We start from the raw sequence: 27862 nt of genomic DNA on the forward strand, positions 1-27862 counted from the left end.
GGGGGAGATGGTGTGGGGGGGGGGGGGGAGATGGTGTGGGGGGGGGGGGAGATGGTGTGGGGGGGGGGGGGAGATGGTGTGGGGGGGGGGGGGGAGATGGTGTGGGGGGGGGGGAGATGGTGTGGGGGGGGGGGGAGATGGTGGGTGGGGGGGGGAGATGGTTGGGGGGGGGGGGGAGATGGGGGGGGAGGTGGAGGGGGGGGGAGGTGGAGGTGGGGGGGGGGGAGGTGGAGGTGGGGGGGGGGGAGATGGTGGGGGGGAGATGGTGGGGGGGGGGGGAGATGGTGGGGGGAGATGTTGGAGGTGGGGGGGGAGGAGGTGCGGGGGGGGGGATGTTGGGGGAGGAGGTGCGGGGTGGGGGGAGATGTTGGGGGGGGGAGATGTTGGAGGTGGGGGGGGAGGAGGTGCGGGGGGGGGGGAGGAGGTGCGGGGGGGGGAGATGGTGGAGGTGGGGGGGGGGAGGTGGAGGTGGGGGGGGGGGAGATGGTGGGGGGGGGGGGGAAGATGGTGGGGGGAGATGTTGGAGGTGGGGGGGGGAGGAGGTGGGGGGGGGGAGGAGGTGCGGGGGGGGGATGTTGGGGGAGGAGGTGCGGGGTGGGGGGAGATGTTGGGGGGGGGAGATGTTGGAGGTGGGGGGGGAGGAGGTGCGGGGGGGGGAGATGTTGGAGGTCGGGGGGGGGAGATGGTGGGGGGGGGAGATGGTGGGGGGGGGGGAGATGGTGGGGGGAGATGTTGGAGGTGGGGGGGGAGGAGGTGGGGGGGGGGAGGAGGTGCGGGGGGGGGGATGTTGGGGGAGGAGGTGCGGGGTGGGGGGAGATGATGGGGGGGGGAGATGTTGGAGGTGGGGGGGGGGAGGAGGTGCGGTGGGGGGGGGGAGGTGGGGGGGGGAGGAGGTGCGGGGGGGGGGATGTTGGGGGAGGAGGTGCGGGGTGGGGGGAGATGTTGGGGGAGGAGGTGCGGGGGGGGGAGATGTTGGGGGAGGAGGTGCGGGGGGGGGGAGATGTTGGGGGAGGAGGTGCGGGGGGGGGGAGATGTTGGGGGAGGAGGTGCGGGGGGGGGAGATGTTGGGGGAGGAGGTGCGGGGGGGGGGAGATGTTGGGGGAGGAGGTGCGGGGGGGGGGAGATGTTGGGGGAGGAGGTGCGGGGGGGGGGGAGATGTTGGGGGAGGAGGTGCGGGGGGGGGAGATGTTGGGGGAGGAGGTGCGGGGGGGGGAGATGTTGGGGGAGGAGGTGCGGCGGGGGGAGATGTTGGGGGAGGAGGTGCGGGGGGGGGGAGATGTTGGGGGAGGAGGTGCGGGGGGGGAGATGTTGGGGGAGGAGGTGCGGGGGGGGGGAGATGTTGGGGGAGGAGGTGCGGGGGGGGGAGATGTTGGGGGAGGAGGTGCGGGGGGGGGAGATGTTGGGGGAGGAGGTGCGGGGGGGGGGGAGATGTTGGGGGAGGAGGTGCGGGGGGGGGGAGATGTTGGGGGAGGAGGTGCGGGGGGGGGAGATGTTGGGGGAGGAGGTGCGGGGGGGGGGAGATGTTGGGGGAGGAGGTGCGGGGGGGAGATGTGGGGGGGTTTGGGGTTGGGGGAGGAGGTGGGGGGGGTTTGGGGTTGGGGGAGGAGGTGGGGGGGGTTGGGGTTGGGGGAGGAGGTGGGGGGGATTGGGGTTGGGGGAGGAGGTGGGGGGGGGGTTGGGGTTGGGGGAGGAGGTGGGGGGGTTTGGGGTTGGGGGTGGGGGGGGGGTTGGAGTTGGGGGAGGAGGTGGGGGGGGGTTGGGGTTGGGTTGGGGTTGGGAGAGGAGGTGGGGGGGGGGGTTGGGGTTGGGAGAGGAGGTGGGGGGGGGGTTGGGGTTGGGGGAGGAGGTGGGGGGGGTTGGGGTTGGGGGAGGAGGTGGGTGGGGGGGTTGCGGTTGGGGGAGGAGGTGGGGGGGGTTGGGGAGGGGGTGGGGTGGGAGTAGGGGTGGGGTGGGTGTGGTGAGGGGTGGGGGGGGAGTGGGGGTGGGGGGGTGGGGTGGGGGGGGAGATGTTGGGGGAGGAGGAGATGTTGGGGGAGGATGTGGGGGGAGGAGGAGGAGTTGGGGGGGAGATGTTGAGGGAGAGGGAGAGGGGGAGGGGAGGAGGAGGAGGATTTGGGGGGGAGATGTTGAGGGAGAGGGGGAGGGGAGAGAGGAGGTGGGGGGGGAGAGGGGGAGGGGAGAGAGGAGGGAGGGTGTTGGGAGGGGAGGGAGGGGGGGGGTGGGGAGATGTGGAGTTGGGGGGGAGGGGGAGGGGAGATTGTGGGGGAGGGGAGGGGAGATTGTGGGGGAGGGGGAGAAGACGGGAGGTGAGGGGAGGGGGAGAAGACGGGAGGTGGGGGGAGGAGGAGGCGGGGTGAGGGGGAGTAGAGGGGAAGTGGGGGGAGAAGAGGGGAGGTGGGGGGAGGGGGAGAAGAGGGGAGGTGGGAGGAGGTGGAGGCGGGGGGAGAAGAGGGGAGGGGAGGCGGGGGTAGAGGAGGGGAGGGGAGGCGGGTGGAGAGAAGGGGAGGAGGAGGGGGGGAAGAGAGAGAGATGGGAGGTGGGGAGAAGGGGAAGGGGTGGGGGGGGAAGAGGGCGGGGAGAGAGAGAGATGTGGGGGGATGGATGGGAGGTGGGAAGGCGGGGTATGGGTGGGGGAGGTGAAGAGGGGGGTGTGTATGTGGGGGGGGGGAGTGGGATGTGGGGGATGGGGAGGGGGAGTGGGATGTGGGGGGGGAGTGGGATGTGGGGGATGGGGAGGGGGAGTGGGATGTGGGGGATGGGGAGGGGGAGGGGGAGTGGGATGTGGGGCGGGGGTGGAAAGAGAGGGGGATGTGGTCGGAGGCCTTGCAGGGTTGGCGGACCGAGCGGGCCCCGAGGTGTTCTAGGTTGAGGGGGTTTCTGTTACTGCTGATCACTTTCCTCTTTGTAAGTGTGTTAATTTTCTGTTTAGGTGAATGATTTAATTAAATCATAAAGGAAGAGGTATCACCGTTGTGCCTAAAAACAGAATGGGTAACCTGGGGGTGGAAGGGGGGGCGGTTGGAGTTCTGCGCAAGCGTCACCCGGTGGCCCGGAATGGTGCCAGACGAGGAGTGGTACCGGATAAGGGAGTCCCGGATAAGAGTGGTTCAACTTGTACTTCGAATTCTTACCTTCATTATTTCCTCCGAACTTCCATAACTCTACCATTGCTGAAGTATATCTTTCATGTCGAACCTTTTTTCCCTCCTCACATCAAACTTCTTTGGTCTAGCCATGTCCATCACACCAGATGCTATGCTTTGTTTTGTGTCTCTGACTTTTTTCCTCCTTTTGGGTGGGGGGTGGCGGTGTTGTTGTTTGAACCGGAGCCTGAAAATTAGAAGCATTTCCAAGTGCTCTCTCATTGACCTCAGCAGTTTTTATATGTAACTAAAATGATCTGTATTTATCTATTTAAAACTTTGGCCTTAAACGTACGGGTCAGGTTGACAGACAAACATCACAACCATGCTGTCGGCCTGTGAGCAAAGCCACCAGTCCTTCTCTTATCCGGTTCAAGTCCAAAGGTTTGAATACTGTTCCCAAATCTGAAGTCTCTTCGGGTAACACTCTCAAATTCGTGGCTGATTTGCTGCTTCTTGCCTCTTGTCTCCTGACTTCTTTCTCTGTCACAGCCTTTTATTTTATTGATGGTGTACTATGATTCCTCTTTCTTGGTCTTCCTGAGCTCTTAATATATTGCCATACACAAGCTTCCCACTTCCTGCATCCTCACTGTGTTAAAATCCAGACTGAACACTCAACACATTGAGTCCTTGTTTTCCAGGTCCTTGAAACTGCTTATTTCCTTAGTCTCTCTTCCTTCTCCTTCGCTCCTATAACCTACACTCTTTTTTAAAATCCATTCTTAGTGTTGCCTAACCAATGCTTCTTGCTTTACTTCATCCTTTCTACACTTTCATCATCATCATCACTTTCAACCCTGTTAATGTCCTACAATCTGGGCCTTTACTCTTCACCTGGATATTAATTGATGAAGGGGCAATGCCCCGAGGTTAGCAACATCAGCATATATATTGCATGTTCCTGAAATTGATCTCTGCTTTAAAAAACTAATCTAATAGACTACACGAAGAAAACCAACCGTGAAATGCATTTTAATTTAAGAAAGTACCTATACAGTAATAAATTGCATCAACTTTGTCAATATAATCAACAGATTCATTAAAAAAAATTTAAACAGACATATTTCCACTTTTTTTTAAAGAATTAACCCTGTAGTTTGCATTAATAATTTCAAAATCCTACCATTTTGTATGAGACATTTCATTTGATAGTGTTTGGTTAAGTTTTTCTATCGTGCATTGGTTGCCTCAACTTGTTGACATCTTACTTACTACTTGAGGCTCATTTTATTCAACCTTTTAATTTTACAGATGGAGTGGAAAACCAAGTTGGTGAGCATTCAGGAGTTCAGCATGTCACAAGCGATTCAGACAGTGAAGTATATTGCGATTCAATGGAACAGCTGGGACTTGAAGAGGTAAACCATGATAGAGAACAGCACTCAAAGGTTTAAAGCCATGCAGTTTATATAACCTTTACTTTGTTTTCACTAAAGAAAAATTGAACAGAAAAAATATTTGTGCGTTCCTTCCATCAGACAATGTAAGGTTCAAAATATCATGAAGTTGTGCTAATTGATGTCCTGAGCAATATCCTTCAACATTACTCTAAACAGATGGCATCGCGGTGGTTAAAATAAGAATGAAGCAGTCGGGGTATAGAATATTAGATCATAGATCCATATATTGGCCTGATAATCTTCAGTTCCTTTCATAGACAGACATTTTCTAGCTGTTTTTGAAGAAGAAAATATGGCATTAACTACTTTTGATCAGTGTTTATCGCCTACATCTTCTATTGGTATGGAGAAATCCTTGTGTTTCTAGTTTTGTTCTCTAGGCTGAAAATCAAAATCAAACAGCCTGGTTACACCCATATTAGAATTAAAGAAATTTATGGCACAGGAGGAGACCATTTGACCATAGTGTCTATGCTGGCCGAAAAAGAGCTATCCAGCCTAATCCCACTTTCCAGCTCTTGGTCCGTAGCCCTGTAGGTTACAACACTTCAAGTGCATATCCAAGTACTTTTTAAATACAACGAGGGTTTCTGCCTCTACCACCCTTTCAGGCAGTGAGTTCCAGACCGCCCCCCCCCACCAACCCCTGTCCACCCTCTGGGTGAAAAAAGTTCTCCTCAACTCTCCTTTTAATCTTTTTACCATTTACTTTAAATCTATGCCCCCTGGTTATTGACTTCTCTGCTAAGGGAAATAGATCCTTCCTATGTACTCGATCTAGGCCCCTCATAATGTTATACAGCTCAATTAAGTTTCCCCTCAGCCTCCTCTATTCCAAAAAAAACAACCCCAGCCTATCCAATATTTCCTCATAGCTAAAATTCTTCAGTCTTGTCAACATCCTCTGAAATCTCTGTAGTCTCTCGAGTGCAATCACATCTTTCCTGTAATGTGTTGACCAGAACAGTATGCAGTACTCTAGCTGTGGCCTAACTAGTGTTTTATGTAATTCAAGCATATCCTCCCTGCTCTTGTATTCTATACCTCGGCTGATGAAGGAACGTATCCCGTATGCTGGCTTAACTACCTCATCTACCTGTCGTGCTACCTTCAGGGATCTGTGGATGTGCACTCGAAGGTCTCTCTGCTCCCCTACACTTCTCCGTATTTATTATATATCACCCCTCTCAAAAAAAACAATCCTTGACCCGCTCCATCCTTGCAAACTACCGCCCCATCTCCAACCTCCCGCCCCATCTCCAACCTCCCACCCCATCTCCAACCTCCCACCCCATCTCCAACCTCCCACCTCCCCTTCCTCTCCAAAGTCCTTGAATGTGTTGCCACCTCCCAAATCCATGCCCATCTTTCCTGCAACTCCATCAAACGGCTCTTATCAAAGTCATAAATGACATCCTTTGTGATTGTGACAAAGGTAAACTATCCCTCGTCGTCCTTCTTGACTTGTCTGCAGTCTTTGATGCAGTTGACCACGCCATCCTCCTCCAACACCTCTCCACCATCGTCCACCTGGTTCCATTCTTAACTATCTAATTGTAGCCAGAGAATCACCTCATGGAATCGTAGAATGGTTACAGCACGGAAGAAGGCCATTCGGCCCGTCGGGCCCGTGTTAGCACCTGCAAGGGCTTCTCTTCCTGCTCCCACATTGTTACTTCTGGTGTCCCCCAAGGATCTATCCTTGGCCCCCTTCTATTTTTCATCTACATGCTGCCCGTTGGTGACATCATCCGAAAGCACGACGTCAGTTTCCACATGAATGCTGATGACACTCAGCTCTACCTCACCATCACTTCTCTTGACCCCTCCACGATCTCTAAATTGTCAGACTGCTTGTCCGACATCCAGTTCTGGATGAGCAGAAATTGTCTCTAATTAGGATCGAAGCCATTGTTTTCAGTCCCTGCCACAAACCCTGTTCCCTAGCCACTGACTGCATCCCTCTCCCTAATATCTGAGGCTAAACCGCACTGTTCGCAACCTTGGTTCATATTTGGCCCTGAAGTGAGCTTCCGACCACATATCTATGGCATAATTAAGACTGCCTATTTCCACCTCTGTAACGTTCCCGCCCTTGCCTCTGCTCATCCACTGCTGAAACTCTCATCCATGCCTTTGTTACCTCTAGACTTGACTGTTCCAATGCACTCCTGGCTGGCCTCCCACATTCTACCCTAATTAAATTTGTCATCCAAAACGTGGCTGCTCTTGTCCCAACTCACACCAAGTCCCGTTCACCCATCGCCCCTGTGCTCGCTGACCTACATTGGCTCCCAGCCAAGCAATGCTTCGATTTCAAAATTCTCATCCTTGTTTTCAAATCCCTCCATGGACTCGCCCCTCCCTATCTCTGTAATCTCCTCCAGCCCCACAACCTTCTCAAGATATCTGCATTCCTTTAATTCTGCTCTCTTGAGCATCCCTGATTATAATCATTCACCTATTGGTGGTCGTGCCTTCTGTTGCCTAGGCCCGAAGCTCTGGAATTCCCTTCCTAACCCTCCCCGCCCCTCTTTCCTCCTTCAAGACACTCTTTAAAACCTACATCTTTGACCAAGCCTGCCCTAATTTCCCCTTATAAGAACATAATAGGAGCAGGTGTAGGCCATACAGCCCCTCGAACCTGCTCCACCATTTAATGATCGTGGCTGATCCGATCATGGACTCTGGTCCACTTCCCTGCCCGCTCTCCATAACCCCTTATTCCCTATTGTTTAAGAAACTCTTTATTTCTGTCTTAAATTTATTCAATGTCCCAGCTTCCACAGCTCTCTGAGGCAGTGAGTTCCACAACCCTCCTGAGAAGAAGAAATTTCTCCTCATCTCAGTTTTATTCTAAGATTATGCCCTCTAGTTCTAGTCTCCCCCATCAGTGGAAACATCCACTTGTCAAGCCCCCTCATAATCTTATACGTTTCGATAAGATCACCTCTCATTTTTCTAAATTCCAATGAGTAGAAGCCCAAACCTACTCAACCTTTCCTCATAAGTTAACCCCCTCATCTCCGGAATCAACCTAGTGAACCTTCTCTGTACTGCCTCCAAAGCAAGTAAATCCTTTCGTAAATATGGAAATCAAAACTGCACGCAGTATTCCAGGTGTGGCCTCACCAATATCCTGTATAACTGTAGCAAGACTTCCCTGCTTTTATACTCCAGCCCCTTTGCAATAAAGGCCAAGGTTCCATTGGCCTTCCTAATAACTTGCTGTACCTGCCTACTAACCTTTTGTGTTTCATGCACAAGTACCCCCAGGTCCTGCTGTACTGCAGCACTTTGCAATCTTTCTCCATTTAAATAATAACTTGTTCTTTGATTTTTTTTCTGCCAAAGTGCATGACCTCACACTTTCCAACATTATACTCCATATACGCCAAATTTTTGCCCACTCACTTAACCTGTCTGTCCTTTTGCAAATTTTTTGTGTCCTCCTCACACTGCTTTTCCTCCCATCTTTGTATCGTCAGCAAACTTGGCTACGTTACACTCGGTCCCTTCTTCCAAGTAGTTAATATAGATTGTAAATAGTTGGAGTCCCAGCACTGATCCCTGCGGCACCCCACTGGTTACTAATTGCCAACCCAAGAATGAATCATTTATCCTGACTCTCTGCTTGTTAGCCAATCCTCTATGTTAATATATTACCTCAACCCCGTGATCTTTTATCTTGTGCAGTAACCTTTTATGTGGCACCTTGTCAAATGCCTTCTGGAAGTCCAAATACACCACATCCACTGGTTCCCCTTTATCCACCCTGTTCGTTACATCCTCAAAAAATTCCAGCAAATTTGTCAAACATGACTTCCCCTTCATAAATCCATGCTGACTCTGCCTGACCGAATTTTGCTTTTCCAAATGTCCTGCTACTGCTTCTTTAGTAATGGACTCTAACATCTGTGGTTGGGAAAATGTTAGGCTAACTGGTCTATAGTGTCCTGCTTTTTGTCTGCCTCGGTGTCAAATATTTTCTTCTTATACTCCTGTGATGTGCCTTGGGATGTTTTACTACGTTAAAGGTGCTATATAAATACAAGTTGTTGTTGTTGTATATTCCCTTGCCTTGTCTGCCCTTCCCAAATGCAGTACCTCTCACTTCTCCGGATTGAATTCCATTTGCCACTGTTCTGCCCACCTGACCTGACCTGTCCATTGATATCTTCCTGCAGTCGAGAGTTTTCTTCCTCACTATCAACCATACGGCCAATTTTTATATCCTCTGCAAACTTCCTAATCATTCCCCCTACATTGAAGTCTACATCATTGATATATACTGTGTTATTCATACCCTTAGAATAAGAAAGTCATGGATCATGCCTCCTTTTGTTTCTTTTGCTAAGAACCAACCTGTATTCTGTCCTACTATCCTCGTGTTGCTCAGTTACAGAATAATCCATGTCTCTCTTTGAACCTGTTTGGTTTTTTGAAGATCAGATGACCAATATTGGACAAGTCTCTTATTTTTCCAGATACATTTCAATGCTTTAACCTGTGCATTGGTCACCAAGTTACATATTTTGGTGTTGCCTGTAAATATTTGAATTATGAAATGCATGTCTCCATATAATTTATTAATACTACAAACATGGGAGGTTCCATAACACACCTGTGTAGAAATCTAGTACTCTTTCTCCCTGCCCTCACCTCTGCTTTATTCTTTTACAACGAGGGCCTTCTGCTTTCTATTAGCCACTTTATGATTCACCTAGCTGTTTTATAATTAATTCAGCTCTATCTCTCTCTCACTGTATCTTCATATGTGCCAGCACAGACATGATGGGTAGAATGGCCTCCTGTGCTTTAAATTACCATGATAAAGTTCTATGATGTCTCTCGCTCTCTCTCATGCGCTCTCTCTCCTCTTTATCTGTCTCGATTTCTCTCTCTCGCTCTATCTGTCTCCCTCTCGCTCCCCCTCCTGCTCTCATGTTCAATCACCCGCCCTCATAGAATGATTTTTAAGCTGAAATGGGTTGGAAGTCACCCATCTCTGCCAACTCTAAGTTCATGAATTGAGATCAAGTAGTCTAGACCTAATTCTTCATGGGCAATATTTGTCAGTACAAAACTGCCATTAAATTTACAATCTTTTTCTCTTCTATGCAAGTGACAGTCCTGGAGTTTGCAATCACATATTGCTCACTTTAACTTAATTGCTTAAAAATAAATACTGCATCCTTGGGATGACTGGTTTTCTAAGCAGAAGCTAAATCCGATTAGTGCTGTAAACTCTTCTGGAATTGGGCTTAAAGTCTGTTTGACAAAGTAGAGGGAGCTGACACCGGATGCAGAAAGTGGAAGTATTTCATTTCCCAGCACTAATGTTTCTGAACAGGGAAAATCCACAAAAATATTCATGGTACAGATGTGATACTGAGTGTTTCTTTCCAGAAAGTGCTTCTAAAATTCCCACCACAATTAATTTGTAAGGCGAAAACCTACAGTGATACTTTAGTTATAAATCCACATTGTGTGTGATTTTTTTTTTAAATTGCTATTTTGAACTTTTGATTTTCTTCCACGTAAATAATTTGTGGTAATTATGCTTCATGATAATTTGAGTGGTTGATAGAAATATCACGTAAGCAGAAAATATTGACAAACTGAAGTATAGTAAATGATTTTGTTGTTAATGCAGGAATCCCCCTTATTGCTATCACCTCTGCTGTTACCGCCTAACCAAACTCATGTAACTTCACCATCACCTGTAGCAGAAACCTCCTGACTGTGCATGTTAGTAAATTATTTTTAATAGTCATAAATGAGTAACAACATTCTTCATTTTGTAAAAGTAATATGTTACTAATCATTTGAGAATTAAAGGGCACAAGTTTCGAGCCGCGCCTAGAACGGCGCAGTCCTGACCTGGACGCCCGTTTTGTGCGCCTTTTTAAAAAAAAAAAATCCCTCCAGATTCTCCACCTCCCTGCAGGTCCTCTGGCCCTTGGCGCAGCGCAGCACGAACTGTAGGGGGTGGAGCCAGGTCCCTGCGCTGAAAACAGTGGGCGCGCAAGTGCAGTAGCTCCAGGCGCCCGAAACTGTGTGGGAGGGGCCCGAAGCACGCAGCCCCTAGCCCTGGCCGAATGGCCTCACTGGGGCTGCGTGAATAAGGCTCCCACCACGCCCAGCTCCTGCTTCCTCCCGACCCAACTCGACTCCCGCTTCCCGCCCCCCCCCCGCCTCCAGACCGGACCCGACTACCGCTTCTCCCCACCGCCCCCCCCCCCTGCCCCAGGACCGGACCTGACTCCCGCTTCTCCCCCCCCCCCCCGGACTGGATCCGACCTGACCTCCCTCCCCCCCCGGACTGGATCCGACCTGACCTCCCTCTCCCTCCCTCCCCCCCGACCCACGCTCCCCCCGACCCGACCCGACCCTACCCGACCCAACGCCACCTACCTGTAAAGGCCCTGCCCAAAGTCTCGGGCCCGGCCCGTTCAGCCTCCTTCCCCCTTCTCCTCCTTTCCTTCCCCCCATCTCCTTCTCCTTTCCCCCCCCATCTCCTTTCCTTAATCTCCTTTTTCCCCCCCATCTCCTTTACCCCCCCATCTCCTTTACCCCCCCATCTCCTTTACCCCCCCATCTCCTTTACCCCCCCATCTCCTTTACCCCCCCATCTCCTTTACCCCCCCATCTCCTTTACCCCCCCATCTCCTTTACACCTCCATCTCCTTTACCCCCCCATCTCCTTTACCCCCCCATCTCCTTTACCCCCCCATTTCCTTTACCCCCCCATCTCCTTTACCCCCCATCTCCTTTACCCCCCATCTCCTTTACCCCCCATCTCCTTTACCCCCCATCTCCTTTACCCCCCATCTCCTTTACCCCCCATCTCCTTTACCCCCCATCTCCTTTACCCCCCATCTCCTTTACCCCCCCATCTCCTTTACCCCCCCATCTCCTTTACCCCCCCATCTCCTTTACCCCCCCATCTCCTTTTCTCCCCCCCATCTCCTTTCTCCCCCCATCTCCTTCTCCCCCCCATCTCCTTTCTCCCCCCCCATCTCCTTTCTCCCCCCCCATCTCCTTTCTCCCCCCCCATCTCCTTTCTCCCCCCCCATCTCCTTTCTCCCCCCCCATCTCCTTTCTCCCCCCCCATCTCCTTTCTCCCCCCCCATCTCCTTTCTCCCCCCCCATCTCCTTTCTCCCCCCCCATCTCCTTTCTCCCCCCCCATCTCCTTTCTCCCCCCCCATCTCCTTTCTCCCCCCCCATCTCCTTTCTCCCCCCCCCATCTCCTTTCTCCCCCCCCATCTCCTTTCTCCCCCCCATCTCCTTTCTCCCCCCCCATCTCCTTTCTCCCCCCCCATCTCCTTTCTCCCCCCCCCATCTCCTTTCCCCACCCACCCCCATCTCCTTTCCCCACCCACCCCCATCTCCTTTCCCCACCCACCCCCATCTCCTTTCCCCACCCACCCCCATCTCCTTTCCCCACCCACCCCCATCTCCTTTCCCCACCCACCCCCATCTCCTTTCCCCACCCACCCCCATCTCCTTTCCCCACCCCCATCTCCTTTCCCCACCCACCCCCATCTCCTTTCCCCCCCCACCCCCACCCCCCCCACCCCCATCTCCTTCACCCCCCCACCCCCACCCCCACCCCCATCTCCTTCACCCCCCCACCCCCACCCCCACCCCCATCTCCTTCACCCCCCCACCCCCACCCCCATCTCCTTCACCCCCCCACCCCCACCTCCATCTCCTTCACCCCCCCACCCCCACCTCCTTCACCCCCCCCACCCCCATCTCCTTCCCCCCCCCCCACCCCCATCTCCTTCCCCCCCCCACCCCCATCTCCTTCCCCCCCCCACCCCCATCTCCTTCCCCCCCCCACCCCCATCTCCTTTCTCCCCCCCCACCCCCATCTCCTTTCCCCCCCCCACCCCCATCTCCTTTCCCCCCCCCACCCCCATCTCCTTTCCCCCCCCACCCCCATCTCCTTTCCCCCCCCACCCCCATCTCTTTCCCCCCCCCCACCCCCATCTCCTTTCTCCCCCCCCCCCACCCCCATCTCCTTTCCCCCCTCCCCTCCCCCTGCTCCCCCCCTCCCCTCAGTGTCTGTGTTTCTGACAGCGACAGACAGAGAGTGAGAGACACACACACAGACACAGAGAGATAGGCACACACTGGGGTGAGGGGGCATCCCAGCACGCTGTTGGAGGGCTCCCGGTGCTGCAGTCGGTAAGTAGAAAATGTTTTATTTATTGATTTAAAAAAAACATTATTTCTTATTAATTTTTTTTGATTGATTTCTTGATGTATTTATCATTTATTATTGATGATGACTCTTTATTTGTAAAGCTGAAGTGTTTAATGTTTGTAAACTTCCCTTTAAACCCCTCCTCACCCCCCCCCCCCCCCCATTCCCTATACCTGATTTGTAACCTACGCCTGATTTTCTAAAGTGTAGACAAGGTTTTTTCGAGCGTACAAAAATCTTCACTTACTCCATTCTAAGTTAGTTTGGAGTAAGTTTTCACTGACGAAACTTTGAAAACAGGCGTAAGTGGCCGGACACGCCCCCTTTTGAAAAAAAAATTCTGTTCCAAAGTGAAACTGTTCTAACTGACTAGAACTGGAGCAAACTAAATGACGAGAATTCCGATTTCTAAGATACTCCGTTCTATACCAGTTGCTCCTAAAAATCAGGAGCAAATCATGTGGAAACTTGGGGCCAAAGTTACTAATCACTTGAGAATTAAAAAAACTATCTTGGGGTACAGCGTAATTTTACTTAAATATACTCACACATGAATGAATATTGCTTAAGTAATCATTTTAATCTTATCAAGTAAACATGATGTTTTACTTTATTTTTGTAGATTTCAGGAGCTGCCTGCCGTGGCAGAGAGAATTTTAACAGTTCTCTGCTAATCTCAGAATTTGACCACAGTCAGCTATTAGGAGAAACACACATTTGCAAAACTGAGTTGGAATATTCCCTAAAAGAAGGAAGTGTTACGCATGGTGGTGAAGATACAAAGTCAGGCGGAAGTGGACCTCGCAAAGAGAAGATAACCAGCAAAATAACTGAGTTTCATGGGCCCAGGAGAGGGAGAGGTATGTTTTTGATTGCAAAGGAAGCCTTTAGTTGAAGCATTGCCACAATGTCCCAAAGAGTTTGTTTTCTTCAGGAGTTTTGTGGGTTTTTTAAAAAACGTTTCTCTGCTGTAGCAGGCTGAAGACCCACTCCCTGGCACTCTTCACTTAATCTATAGTTGGCTTCCACATCGTGCTCGAGCAATGTAGGGAGACCAAAAGTAAAAGGGAGGAAATGAGTACAATCCCTCCCCCCCCCCCATCCCCCATTGATAAAATAGTAAATTGGGTTCTTGATTACATCCATTCCTCAGAACTCTTAGCATAAGATGTCATAGTAATGCTATATAGTAAACACGGTGTTACAACTAAAGCAATGAGAAACGGCTGAGAAGCATCACAATAAATAAATGGAAATAAGAGAAATTAATGAAATAAAGATATACCACAGATTGACCCATCAATAATTTGCATTTATATAGCACCCTTTAATGTAGAAAGGCATCCCAAGTAACTTCAGAGGTGTAATTTCTTCAGCAGCATCTCCTAAAGCTATTGCTTCCACCACCAAGGGCAGCAGGAGCATGGGAACACATCACCAAATCATACATCATCCTGACTTGGACATAGGATCATAGAAGTTTACAGCACGGAAAGAGGCCATTTCAGCCCATCGTGTCCGCACCGGCCAACAAGAGGCTATCCAGCCTAATTCCACTTTCCAGCTCTTGGTCCGTAACCCTTTAGGTTTCAGCACTTCGGGTGCGCAGATGCACTTTTTAAATGTCGTGAGGGTTTCTGCCTTTGCCACCCTTTCAGGCAGTGAGTTCCAAACTCCCACAACCCTCTTATATTGGTGTTCATTCATTAGCACTGGGTCAAAATCCTGGAACTCCCTCCCTAACGAGCATTGTGGGAACACCTTCACCGCACAAACTGCAGCGGATGGCAGCTCACCAGCACCTTATCAAGGGCAACTAGGGATGGCCAATAAATGTCAGCCTTGCCAGCGACATCCACATTCAAAAATTGATTTAAAAAAAAAAATTTGCTCCACGAGCCACCTAGTGTAATCCCACTCTCTTTCTTGCTCCGCATCTCCTTTTACTATTTTGCAAGCAGCTATCCAATTCCATTTTCAATTATTTGTGTTCTGCGCTTTAATGACTGTAAACAGATTTTTCTCTAACCACTCCTGTTAATTTTTGTAATAATTATATCTCGTTACAATTTTGTTTACCAATGGAAACAATCCATCGTGATTTGCCTGATCATAATCTTCCATAATCTTGGCAACATCAATCAGGCCACCCCTTAACCTTCTTGGCTCTGAATGCCTTTACCATTGAATTTAATTTTCCTAGAACACCACGTATTTGTAACACAAAAGCAAAATACTGTGGATGCTGGAATCTGGAATAAAACAGAAAATGCTGGAAATCTCAGCAGGTCAGGCAGCATCTGTGGAGAGAAACAGAGTTAACGTTTCGGGTCGATGACCAGCTAGTCGTCATTCTGCCATTCACACCTTATCTTGACTAATGTTTTTCTAACTCTTGGCGTTACCATTTCAATTTGGCCCATCATCCGTTTTCTCTTTCTCATCTCTCCTGCCTTCCACCCTATTACAGACCTTCCCATTTGTTCTTCCCTCCCCCTTTCAGTGTTTGTTAAGAATTAAGAATGTGTTCTTTCCGAACACACTCCAGTTCTGACGAAGGGTCACCAAACCGAAACGTTAACTTTGCTTTCTCTCCACAGATGCTGCCTGACCCGCTGAGATTTCCAGCATTTTCTGACAGTAACCATTGGTCTTTCTGAACAGTTAATGTGTTTGCCCCGTATTTTTTTTTAAATTTCAAAATATACTTCATTCATATAAAAATTTGCACAGTACATTGGAAGGCAGTTCAGTACATTTGGATGCGGTCAGCAATTCCATACAATACATTTGGATGCTGACGGCAGTTCCGTTCAATACATTTGCTTGCTTTACATTTTGAGGTACATTTCAGTACAATCCAGGATACATTGCAATACAGTCATTAAATTACGTTGCATCTGGCACTATACCGTACACGGAATGGGTGAGGGTACAGTTACATTTCTTTGCAACATACATTACTAAACAGAACTTGCATTATACATGGCACTATATAGGTTTTTTCAGATCATGGTGCTCTATGTATACAAAAAGTTTACAAGTACAGCCCGAGGGGAGTTTAATACTGATTCCACCCCCTGGGTTTACTGTGGCGGAAGGGCTTTAAACTGTGGCTTTTCCCCACCGTGCCTTTGTGGTGACTGCACCAATTTTTAGAGCGTCCCTCAGCACGTAATCCTGGATCTTTGATTGCACCAGTCTGCAACACGCAGACGTGGACATCTCCTTGCTCTGGAAGACTAGCAAGTTTCGGCAATACCAAAGTGCATCTTTCACTGAGTTGATGGCCCTCCAGCAGCAGATGATGTCTGTCTCGGTGTGTGTCCCTGGGAACAGCCCGTAGAGCACAGAGTCCTGTGTTACGGAGCTGCTTGGGATGAACCTTAACAGCAACCACTGCATCTCCATCCAGACCTGCCTTGCAAAGGGGAAATCCCGAAAGAGATGGATGACAGTCTCGTCCGCACCACAGCAGACTCTGGGGCAGAGTGCCGTGTCTCTGAAACCCCGGCTGTGCATGAAGGATCTGACGGGTAGGGCCCTCCTCACCGCCAACCAAGCTACGTCTTGGTGCTTGTGTGAAAGCTCTGGCGATGAGACGTTCTGCCAGACGAGTTCGACAGTCTGCTCGGGGAACCACCCGATAGGGTCCACCCTCTCCTTTCGTAGGGCGTCCAGGACGTTACGTGCCGACCACTGCTTTATGGCCTTGTGGTCAAAAGGGTTTTTTTCTGAAAAACTTTTCCACGAAGGACAGGTGGACACGCATGGTGCAACTGGCGGGGGCGTTTCACGGCAGCGTGTTTGCCCTGTATGACTGTGAAGATAGAAGGTGTTCCTGTTATCTTGTAGGTAATCGGATACAGCATTCAGGAGATGGTTTTCAGATCACACAGCTGGGTAATGGTGGTGATGGGGAACGAAGGGGATCAGAACAGGCACAAAAAGGCAATGTGCATGAACAGATCACAGTAGCACTCATCAGGCTCCAGAAAGATATGCAGAGTGTGTTGGAACGGCTTCATGTGTTGGAAGCAGTGACTGCTTCTCAGGTAAGAGCTAATCACAATAAACTTAACGGTCAATAATAGCTCTCTACCTGCTGTATTTAATCATATGCTTCCTATTCATGATTATAGGTTCTGTGATGCAGGATCACATGATGCAGTCCCATGGGTATTGACGTTCTATTGTGGTGAACTAAGGATGGCGAGTAGGACATGGATTTGCACAGGGATGCTTTCCTCGTCTTACCCAGGCCATCAGTGGAAGTGCTGAGATGTTTGTGTTTCTCCACATGGAGAGAGAAAATAGGCAAATTGCAATTACAGAACCATATTGGCAGAAGCCAGGGGAGGGTGGGGTGGGTTGAGGGGCCATGGTATGGGCAGATATGGCTCAGTGCTGTTTTATTTTTAAAATCAACAAAAACGCATAAAAGGTGAAGGGAAAATGCAGGAGAGTCTCAGTATGAATACGAAAACTAATTTGGGCTTAATTAGTTTGACATGATGTGAATCAATAATTGGAATTGCCATTAAAAAGTAGCATCTGTAAGACTTATTTTGATTATCCTCACCACTCTGGCTTACATTTACAGTAATCATTCAGAGCAGTTACAAAATTTGCTTTCTTACAGGCCAAGTCAGAAAATGCCCAATCAAATTTTACACATGGTGCAGGTGTTAAGGTAATTATTTTAATGTGATAAAAACAATTGTAAATCATTGAGGAATTTATAAGGCAGCAGTATTAAGTTTGTAAACTTTGGTCTGCATTATTCCATTTTCTCAACACACGTGTCCATGAATAAGAACCTTAATGATCCTTCATGGTGACATTTTCATTTAGTAATTTATATTTGCCTTAATTTATACAACCAGGCACTACACAATGTCATATTGATTCTTCAAAGCTTGGGTGTCATGTATAATTTAAAAAAAATAATTTTTGAGAAAGATGTCTAAATATCTGCTGTGTTTCAAAGTTTCAGTGCTGAAAGATATCATTTGGTATGTGTGTTTTTCCCATCCAGGGACCATCCTGGTGGCCTTTTGATGTGTCTGGCCATACTATAGCATTTGCAATTCTTTGGCCTTTTATTGTCCAGTTATTGGTACATTTGTATTTTCAAAGAAGGAAGAGGTAATTTTAAATAAATTCTTTTGATCTCTACTCATTTATAGAAATGACTGCAAGTAGAATGATTTTTTTCTTATTTCTGTCTCTAATTCCAGAAAACCAAATTAGGCATCCATCTGGGATTGCAAAGGCACTGTTAAGACTGCAGACTCATAAAATTGGAGAGCATAGATGGTCTGACGAGATGGTTTCCATTTGTGCATTCAGTGGCATTTTACCTTTAACATAGTCCAATTATGTGCATTTTGCTTTAAAGCCACCATGAATGCAACTGTACATAACTAAATACTATGACACTACTGATACTTGAACCAAACAATTACATTCATTGTGAATTTAATAATTATTTAAGTTATATTGTCCTGATTTTTTAATTTATGTAACAACACTATACTATCATAATAGTAAACCCTGTATCTGACTGAATGCAAGCCTCTGTAACTGCTTGAGGTATAGCTAAAATAGATTTTGGATGAAAAATGGGAAATTATAGATTTATCAATTGAGTATGTTTCTATTTTTTTCCCCTATGGTGCTTGTGGCGAGAAATCAGTCACTAACAATGTTGCACCTTACAGTACTTTTGACCAAATTCCTGACTAGCAAGGCATCAATGAACCAAGGATTTCAAATTTTTATTGCAAGACATTTTTTTTTAAAGAATCGTGAGTTCTCCATGTCTTGGCTAATATTCCCTTTCGACCAACACTACCAGAACAGATTATCTGATTATTTATCAAGTTGCTGTTTGTGGGATCTTGCTGTGTTTGTCAGCATAACAGTGACTATACTCTTTTTTAAAAAAAAAAAAAATCCATTGCTTAAAAAGAAATTTGGGACATACTGAGTGATCAGGCACTGTTTCAATGCAAGTCCTTTCTTTCCTTTATATGGGCAGTAACTCACAGGATTCACACTGGCATTTACACGCACATACGGCTGCCAAACAGTCATATCCACCCTGATTGTTGTAATTGAATGGAGTGGTTTGACCCATTGATCAGTTCCTTTGAATGACCTGTTAGACGGGTATTTTGGTCTTTGTGTTACGACTTTTTATTGTTTAGCAACAAGCCATATATATTAGACATAGAAATTGCTTTATCTTCAGCATTTTTGCTGGAATATTTGGCAAAATTATTGAGATTATGTAACCAGAGACTTCTAATGTACTGAGACGCATCCATTGGATACAGTGTTGACATGTCCTTCCTAATGCATGTAACTTCAATTTATATATAATTGTCAACTGTGACGTCTACTCATATCCATGCTGTTAATAGCTGTACAAATTATAGACTATATGAAAGCACGTGCAATATTTTTCAATTGCAGATTGTAGGAGACAAATCTCATATGGAAGGTTATCTAATAGAAATTTAATACTACTTATTTTAAATTAAAATGAGTTATAAGATAGCCAGTTTATTAAAGCACACAATATTATAACCATTTTTATGACTATTATTAGAGTTCTGCTAAAACCTCAGGCCCCTGTTTAAGAAAACAGTTGTAAGCATGAACAAAGTCACAGATTATGGCTTTAAGCATGATAGACTATGATATTTTTATCATATGAGCCACAAATAAATCTTTTTGCTGGAAATGCTGTGTTTTTGTATTTCTTTATAGAAAAATGAAGTTGAGAGCACAATGACAAGTATTGTTTGAGAGTATGTAAAGTCACAACAAATTAATGCCTAATTTTGAGCTTGGACATCTGTTCTCCCTACAACTTCTGTCTCTACAATGTATTTCAGATAATTTCTAGGCCTGTTGCATCAGTTATGGAAATTCTCAAAATATTAAAGAAATAGTTAACATATACAGATGTAGCTAATCCAAATATTCAGCGTGATGAGTGTTATTTGATTTCTTGATGTGAAAAAAGGGTAACACAATCAACAAAGTAAATAGGCTATTGGGCACTATATTCTCACCCCCAGAAGCCCTTTTGAAACTCTACATTGCTCTGATCAGGCCACACCTAGACTATAGTGAGCAGTTGTGGTTGTGATGGCATAAAAGGGCTCATGTAGGCTTTAAAGCTTGTAAGAAAGGTACGGCAATAATCATGGGCAATTTTAATCATATTGATTGGACAAATCAAATTGGCCAAGGTAGCCTTGAGATAGAGTTCATAGTTCCTTGAACAGTATGTTGCAGAACCAACCAGGGAGCAGGGTATCTTAATGAGACAGGATTAATAAATGATCTCATTATTTTTATATATATATATATATATATATATATAAATAAAATAGAGGACAGATAGATTGAGAGTAAGCTAGTAAGAAATGTAAAAACAGTAAGAGCTTCTACAGATATATAAAAAGGAAGAGAGTAGCTAAAGTAAACGTTGCTCTGAGCATAAGACTGGGGAATTAATAACGGGACAACAGGGTAATGGCAGAGACTTTGAACAAATATTTTGTTTCGATCATCACAGTAGAAAACATTAACATCCCAATAATGGCTAATCAAGGAGCTATTATAGGGAGGAAGGAACTTAAAACTATCACGAAAGAAAAAGTACTCTAAAATAATGGGACTAAAGGTGGACAACTCCACTGGAACTAATGGCTTGCATCCTAGACTGTTAATGAAGTGGCTGCAGAGATCGTGGATGCATTGGTTATAATCTACCAAAATCCCTGGTATCTGGAGGACCAAGTGGATTGGAAAACTGCAAATGTAACACACCTATTGTAAAAAAAGGAGGCAGACAGATAGCAGGAAACTATAGACCAGTTAGCCTAACATCCGTTGTTGGAAAAATGCAGGAGTGCATTACTAAGGAAGCAGTAGCAGGACATTTGGAAAAACAGAATACAGTCAAGCATAGTCAGCATGGTTTTATGAAGGGGAAATCATGTTTGACAAATTTATTGGAGTTCTTTGAGGATGTAATGAACAAGGTGGATAAGGGGAATGTGGATATGGCCCCGATTCTCTCTTCCCTCCACCACCTTCGGATTGTCTTTCTCTTTTTTTTTTTCTCTCCACCACCCGCCCCCACCGACTCTTTCTTTCTTCCACCCCCACCAACTCTTGTTTCTCTCTCTCGCTCTCTTTCTCCCCCCTCCCAACTCTTTCTCCCCCCCCCCCAACTCTTTCTCCCCCCCCCAACTCACTCTCTCCCCCCCCCGACTCTTTCTCCCCCCTCCCACTCTTTCTCCCCCCCCCAACTCACTCTCTCTCCCCCCCCGACTCTCTTTCTCCCCCCCCCGACTCTTTCTCCCCCCCCCCCAACTCACTCTCTCTCCCCCCCCCGACTCTCTCCCCCCCCCGACTCTCTCCCCCCCCCGACTCTTTCTCCCCCTCCCCAACTCACTCTCTCTCCCCCCCCGACTCTCTTTCTCCCCCCCCCGACTCTTTCTCCCCCCCCCAACTCACTCTCTCTCCCCCCCGACTCTCTTTCTCCCCCCCCCCGACTCTTTCTCTCTCCTTTCCCCCCCCGACTCTCTCTCTCTTCTCCCCCCCCACACTACTCTTCTCTCCCTCCCCCCCCCACACGACTCTTCTCTCCCCCCCCCCCACACGACTCTTCTCCTCCCCCCCCCCACACGACTCTTCTCCTCCCCCCCCCCCCACACGACTCTTCTCCTCCCCCCCCCAACTCACTCTCTCTCCCCCCCCGACTCTCTTTCTCCCCCCCCGACTCTTTCTCCCCCCCCCCAACTCACTCTCTCTCCCCCCCCGACTCTCTTTCTCCCCCCCCGACTCTCTTTCTCCCCCCCCGACTCTTTCTCCCCCCCCGACTCTTTCTCTCTCCTTTCCCCCCCCGACTCTCTCTCTCTTCTCCCCCCCCCACACTACTCTTCTCTCCCTCCCCCCCCCCACACGACTCTTCTCTCCCCCCCCCCCACACGACTCTTCTCCTCCCCCCCCCCCCACACGACTCTTCTCCTCCCCCCCCCCCACACGACTCTTCTCCTCCCCCCCCCCAACACGACTCTTCTCTCCCCCCCCCCCACACGACTCTTCTCCTCCCCCCCCCAACACGACTCTTCTCTCTCCTCCCCCCCCCACACGACTCTTCTCCTCCCCCCCCCCCCCACGACTCTTCTCTCTTCCCCCCCCCCCCCCCCACGACTCTTCACTCCTCTCCCCCCCCCCCAACACGACTCTTCTCTCCCCCCCCCCCCCACGACTCTTCTCTCCCCCCCCCCCCCACGACTCTTCTCTCCTCCCCCCCCCAACACGACTCTTCTCCTCCCCCCCCCCCAACACGACTCTTCTCTCTCCCCCCCCCCCCCCCAACACGACTCTTCTCTCTCCCCCCCCAACACGACTCTTCTCTCCCCACCCCCCCCCCACGACTCTTCTCCCCCCACGACTCTTCTCCCCCCACGACTCTTCTCCCCCCCGACTCTTCTCCCCCCCCGACTCTTCTCCCCCCCCGACTCTTCTCCCCCCGACTCTTCTCCCCCCCCCCCCGACTCTTCTCCCCCCCCCCCCGACTCTTCTCCCCCCCCCCCCGACTCTTCTCCCCCCCCCCCCGACTCTTCTCCCCCCCCCCCCCCGACTCTTCTCCCCCCCCGACTCTTCTCCCCCCCCCCCCCGACTCTTCTCCCCCCCCCCCCCGACTCTTCTCCCCCCCCCGACTCTTCTCCCCCCCCCGACTCTTCTTCCCCCCCCGACTCTTCTTCCCCCCCCCGACTCTTCTTCCCCCCCCCGACTCTTCTCCCCCCCCGACTCTTCTCCCCCCCCCGACTCTTCTCCCCCCCCCCGACTCTTCTCCCCCCCCCCGACTCTTCTCCCCCCCCCCCGACTCTTCTCCCCCCCCCCCGACTCTTCTCCCCCCCCCCCGACTCTTCTCCCCCCCCCCGACTCTTCTCCCCCCCCCCGACTCTTCTCCCCCCCCCCCGACTCTTCTCCCCCCCCCCCGACTCTTCTCCCCCCCCCGACTCTTCCCCCCCCCCGACTCTTCTCCCCCCCCCCCCGACTCTTCTCCCCCCCCCCCGACTCTTCTCCCCCCCCCCCGACTCTTCTTCCCCCCCCCCCCGACTCTTCTTCCCCCCCCCCCGACTCTTCTTCCCCCCCCCCCCGACTCTTCTCCCCCCCCCCCCGACTCTTCTCCTCCCCCCCCCCCCCGACTCTTCTCCCCCCCCCCCCCGACTCTTCTCCCCCCCCCCGACTCTTCTCCCCCCCCCCCCCGACTCTTCTCCCCCCCCGACTCTTCTCCCCCCCCCCCGACTTTCCCCCCCCCCCGACTTTCCCCCCCCCCCCCGACTCTTCTCCCCCCCCCCCGACTCTTCTCCCCCCCCCCCGACTCTTCTCCCCCCCCCCCGACTCTTCTCCCCCCCCCCCGACTCTTCTCCCCCCCCCCCCGACTCTTCTCCTCTTTCCCCCCCCCCCCCCGACTCTTCTCCTCTTCCCCCCCCCCCCCCCCGACTCTTCTCCTCTTCCCCCCCCCCCCCCCCGACTCTTCTCCTCTTCCCCCCCCCCCCCGACTCTTCTCCCCCCCCCCGACTCTTCTCCCCCCCCCCCCCCGACTCTTCTCCCCCCCCCCCCCCCGACTCTTCTCCCCCCCCCCCCGACTCTTCCCCCCCCCCCCCGACTCTTCTTTCTCCCCCCCCCCCGACTCTTCTTTCTCTCTCCCCCCCCCCGACTCTTCTTTCTCTCTCCCCCCCCCACCCCACGACTCTTCTTTCTCTCTCCCCCCCCCACCCCACGACTCTTCTTTCTCTCTCCCCCCCCACCCCACGACTCTTCTTTCTCTCTCCCCCCCCCACCCCACGACTCTTCTTTCTCTCTCCCCCCCCACCCCACGACTCTTCTTTCCCCCCCCCCACCCCACCCCACCCCGACTCTCACTCCTCTCAGGAAGAGGAAGAAATGTGGACTCGGGTAAGGCACTTTTGCTGGGGGAGGGATGTACTTAAGAACATAAGAAATAGGAACAGGAGTAGACCATATAGCCCCTTGAGCCTGCTCCGCCATTCAATAAGATCATGGCTGAGCTGATCATGGACTCAGCTCCACTTCCCTGCTTGCTCCCCAAAACCCCTTATTTTAAAAAAAAAACTGTCTATGTCTTAAATTTATTCAATATCCCACCTTCCACAGCTCTGAGGCAGCAAATTCTACAGATTTACAACCCTCAAGAAATTTCTCATCAGTTTTAAATGGGCGGCCCTTTATTCTAAGATCATGCGCTCTAGTTCTTGTCTCCATCAGTGAAACCATCCACCTTGTCAAGTCCCCTCATAATCTTACACGTTTCAATAAGATCATCTTTCATTCTTCTGAATTCCAATGAGTTGAGGCCCAACCTACTCAACCTTTCCTCATAAGTCAACCCCCTTATCTCTGGAATCAACCTAGTGAATGAACCTTCTCTGAACTGTCTCCAAAGCAAGTATATCCTTTCGTAAATATGGAAACCAAAACTGCACTCAGTATTCCAGGTGGACTGAGGTAAGGCACTTTGGCTGAGGGAGGGATGTACTTGGATTGGGTAAGGCACTTTGGCTGGCTCTTGCTTCTTCTGGGGAGCTCTGTCCTGTCACTTCAAGAAGTCAAAGTGGATCAAGTTACAATTTGCAAAGTCAATGAGACCTTGGGATGGGTGGTTCCAGTTACACATTCCTGTGAAACTTCAGGCTGTGGCTGGTCCCCTTGAAGGATAAATCATAGACAAAGGGTGGACCATGGTGGCCATTTTTGTAGTACAAATAAGCACATCTATTTCTTAAAGGCAATGCAGAGGAGAGCTGTAAGTCTTTTATAATATAGAATTAGAGGGGAAAACAACAACTTGCATATAAATAGTATCTTTAACGTAGAAAAAATAATTCCAAGCCGTGTCACATTTGTAATTTGACGCAGACAAATATTGTGATATTTAGACTAGTGACTAAAAGCTTGGTCGAAGAGGTGAGTTTGAAAGCATGTCTTGGAAGGAGGAGAGAAAAGAAAATTAGAGGTGGAGAATTTCATAGCTTCAGACCTAGAAGGCTAATGGCAGTGTTGGGGCAAAGGGAATGGGGAATGCACAGAAGGGCAGAGTTGTAGGTTCCTCGAGTTGTTGGAAGATTGTAGACCTGGAGAAGGCTACAGCGATAGGGATGGGCAAGCCTTAAAGGGATTTGAACATGAGAATCTTAAATCGGGCGCTGGAGGACCAGAAGCCAATTAAGTCTCCACAAGAGCAAGGGTAATGGGAGAGTGGGACTTGGTGCGAGTCAGGATACAGGCAGCAGAGTTTTGGATGAGCTGAAGTTGAGGTAGAGTGGTGGATGGGAGGCCATCTAGGATCACATTGGAATAGTTGAGTCCGGTGTTAAAGACATGGATGAGGGTTTCGGCAGCCAATAGGCAGGGACAGAGGTGGACGATGTTAGAGGTGGAAGTAAACAGTCTTTTTGATTGGAGGGGATATGGGGTCGGAAGCTCAGCTTGGGGTCAAATAAGATGGCAAGGTTGTGCACAGTCTGCTTCAATCTGAGACAGTAGCCAAGGAAGGGGATGGAATCGGTCGTGAGGATACGAGGCTGAAAACGTTGGCTTTGATCTTACAGTATGGCTCATCCTGTATTGATGTTGGTTAAGCAGTCTGACAACGCAGAAGAGGTAGAGGTATTAAGAGAAGTGGTGGAGCAGTAGAGTTCGGTGTAATGAGCGTACTTATGGAACCTGCCCCCATGTCTTCGGATGGTTCCAAGGGGTTGCATGTGGATGAAGAAGTGGAGAGGGTGAAGGATTGATACTTTAGTGACCCCAAAGTTAATAGTGCAGGGGTGGAAAGATTGTTGGAGATCCTCTGGTGACCATTGGATAGGGAAAAATGGAACTAAGCAAGGGCAATGCTACTGGAGGAGGTGCTTTGGAGGAGGATAGGGTGGCCAAAGGGGTGGAATAAGGTCAACACTGGCATCAACCCTTGCTCAGGTAGGCCGTGTCCACAAAAAGCAGGACAAATCCAACCCACCTAATTACCTCAACAGTCTACTTCCAATCAGCAAAGTGATGGAAAAAGTAGGCAACAGCGCTCTGCAGTGGTACTTACTCAACAATAACCTGCTCACCAATTCTCAGCACCACTAGACTCTAAACCTCCAGACCTGGAAGGGAAATGATGACACCTTACCCTTAAAAGAAGCCTCCCTGCCTAGCTATATCTTCCACCATTTGCCCCACCCACATCACCATGGTGGCCTTGTGGCTCTCCTCACCAAATCACACCTTGGTCTGTCCCCCTACTCCTCCAGTACGTCGTCCTCCTTTGAGCATCTCACCTTATTTCACCCAAGCATCATAAAAATATTACCAAGATATCTTCACTGCTTTCCTTCCTCAGCACCCAGACTTCTCCTCCTTGGTGATTTTAACCTCCATCTCAATTCATTCTGCTTTCTCTCCTGAGATCACTAGCCTCCTATCCTCCCTTAATCACTCCCTCCATATAAACTCCCCAACCCATATTCATGGCCACCCTCTATACCTTGCCATCTCTTGTGGCCTTGCTACTCCCATCATGTCAATTGCAGATAAGGTTATCTCTGACCACTTTCTTGTGTTGCTCTCCACTCGTATCCCCCTCTCAAGTCCAAGGGATGCAGACTTAAATGGATATTCAAGCGGACAACTGGTTTAGCCATTCACCGCCAGATCTAGCTGGACCTCATCAAGCATTATCGGGTCCTGCTGTCAGATGCAAAAATTGCTCACTATTCCAGAATAATTTTGGAATGCAAAGATAAACCCCAGCTTCTATTCTCTACTGCTAACCTTCTTAACCCCCCCCCTCTACCCTCACCACCAAGTGTGAGGAGCTCATGGAATTCTTTGTCTCCAACAGTGAGACCATCCATTCAGCTGCCTATGCTAACGCTATTTGTCCACAAAGGTGCATCTTGGAAGAGACCCTTATGTCATTTAACTATGTTTAGAACAACAACTTGCATTTATAGTGTCTTTGTCATAAAAGATACTTAATAACCCCCAAGTGTGAGGAGTTGCTGGACTTTTATCTCAAGTTTGAGAACATTCGTTCAGCTGCATCCATTCCTTTCCTTAGCCCACCAAGCCAATGTACCACCTGCCCTAGCCTTTCTTCTATGGCCAATCATGCCCTTACTGTGCTCATCTTATCCATGAGACCCACCTGCTCTTTCTACTCTATTCCCACTAAACCAACCAAACTGCCCTCCATGTTAACAGATAGTGTTAATGGCTCCTTTGTTTCTGTCCCTCTCTCAAATTGATCACCACCACCTTCCTAAAAAAAAAAACACCCTTGACCCCTATGTCCTTGTAACCTACTGCCCCATCTACAACTTTCTTGTCCTCTCAGGTTTCTGACCCAGCCACAGCATGGAAATGGCACTTATCAAAGTCACAAGGTCATCATCATAGACAACCCCTCAAATCGAGGATGACTTGCTTCCACATCAAAAAGTTCACAGGTGTTTCAATGAAGGACTTAATATTCTAGGTCCCAAACTCCATGTTGAAGGGTGAAAGATGCCTGTGCGTGGATTTTTTTTAAACATGTGGTGACCATTGCACACCAGCCACCACATGCGCTTGACAGAGCTAGGTCTTGGTCCAGTGGCAAGGATTAACCAAGACAACTGGGGACATGCTCTGCTGTACAGACCTAGTGCGCACACATATCGCAGTGTGAGCTGGCCTGTGCTGCCCCTGGGCCCGCGCCTCTTCTAGGCACTACTGTCCTCTAAGTGTCTGCAGTTTTGCAATGATTTGCCATTCCATCCTCTTCCAACACCACTCCTCTGTTAACTGAGTGGGATTGGCCCTCGACAATCTTTTTAAATGCTACAGGGCTCAAATTCTGCCTCCCAAAACTAACATGTTAAACAGAAGAAAAATCTAGTGATACTGGTTACTAGATTTACCTTTTCATTTGTTTTTATTGAAAACGCAAGGTATTTTGTTATGTACAACACGAGAACTGGCTACATGATACAATACAGTGCAGTGTTAA

At 49.5% G+C, this 27862-nt stretch overlaps 1 protein-coding gene across 4 annotated transcripts in view; it reads left to right on the forward strand.

Moving 5' to 3' along the window:
- acbd5a (acyl-CoA binding domain containing 5a) overlaps window positions 1-19513 on the forward strand; it is a 118509-nt gene extending 98996 nt beyond the window's left edge. For all 4 annotated transcript variants that reach the window (XM_070881466.1, XM_070881468.1, XM_070881469.1 and 1 more), the window contains 6 exons: window positions 4398-4504; window positions 13385-13622; window positions 16618-16817; window positions 17405-17455; window positions 17801-17910; window positions 18003-19513. In XM_070881466.1, coding sequence (XP_070737567.1) covers window positions 4398-4504; window positions 13385-13622; window positions 16618-16817; window positions 17405-17455; window positions 17801-17910; window positions 18003-18015 — 719 coding nt within the window. In that variant the 3' untranslated portion in view covers window positions 18016-19513. The remainder of the gene's footprint in view (window positions 1-4397; window positions 4505-13384; window positions 13623-16617; window positions 16818-17404; window positions 17456-17800; window positions 17911-18002) is intronic.
- The last annotated feature ends 8349 nt before the right edge of the window (window positions 19514-27862 follow it).

The sequence above is a fragment of the Pristiophorus japonicus genome, chromosome 5 (genome assembly GCF_044704955.1).
Source record: "Pristiophorus japonicus isolate sPriJap1 chromosome 5, sPriJap1.hap1, whole genome shotgun sequence".
Classification (NCBI taxonomy): Eukaryota; Metazoa; Chordata; class Chondrichthyes; family Pristiophoridae; genus Pristiophorus; species Pristiophorus japonicus.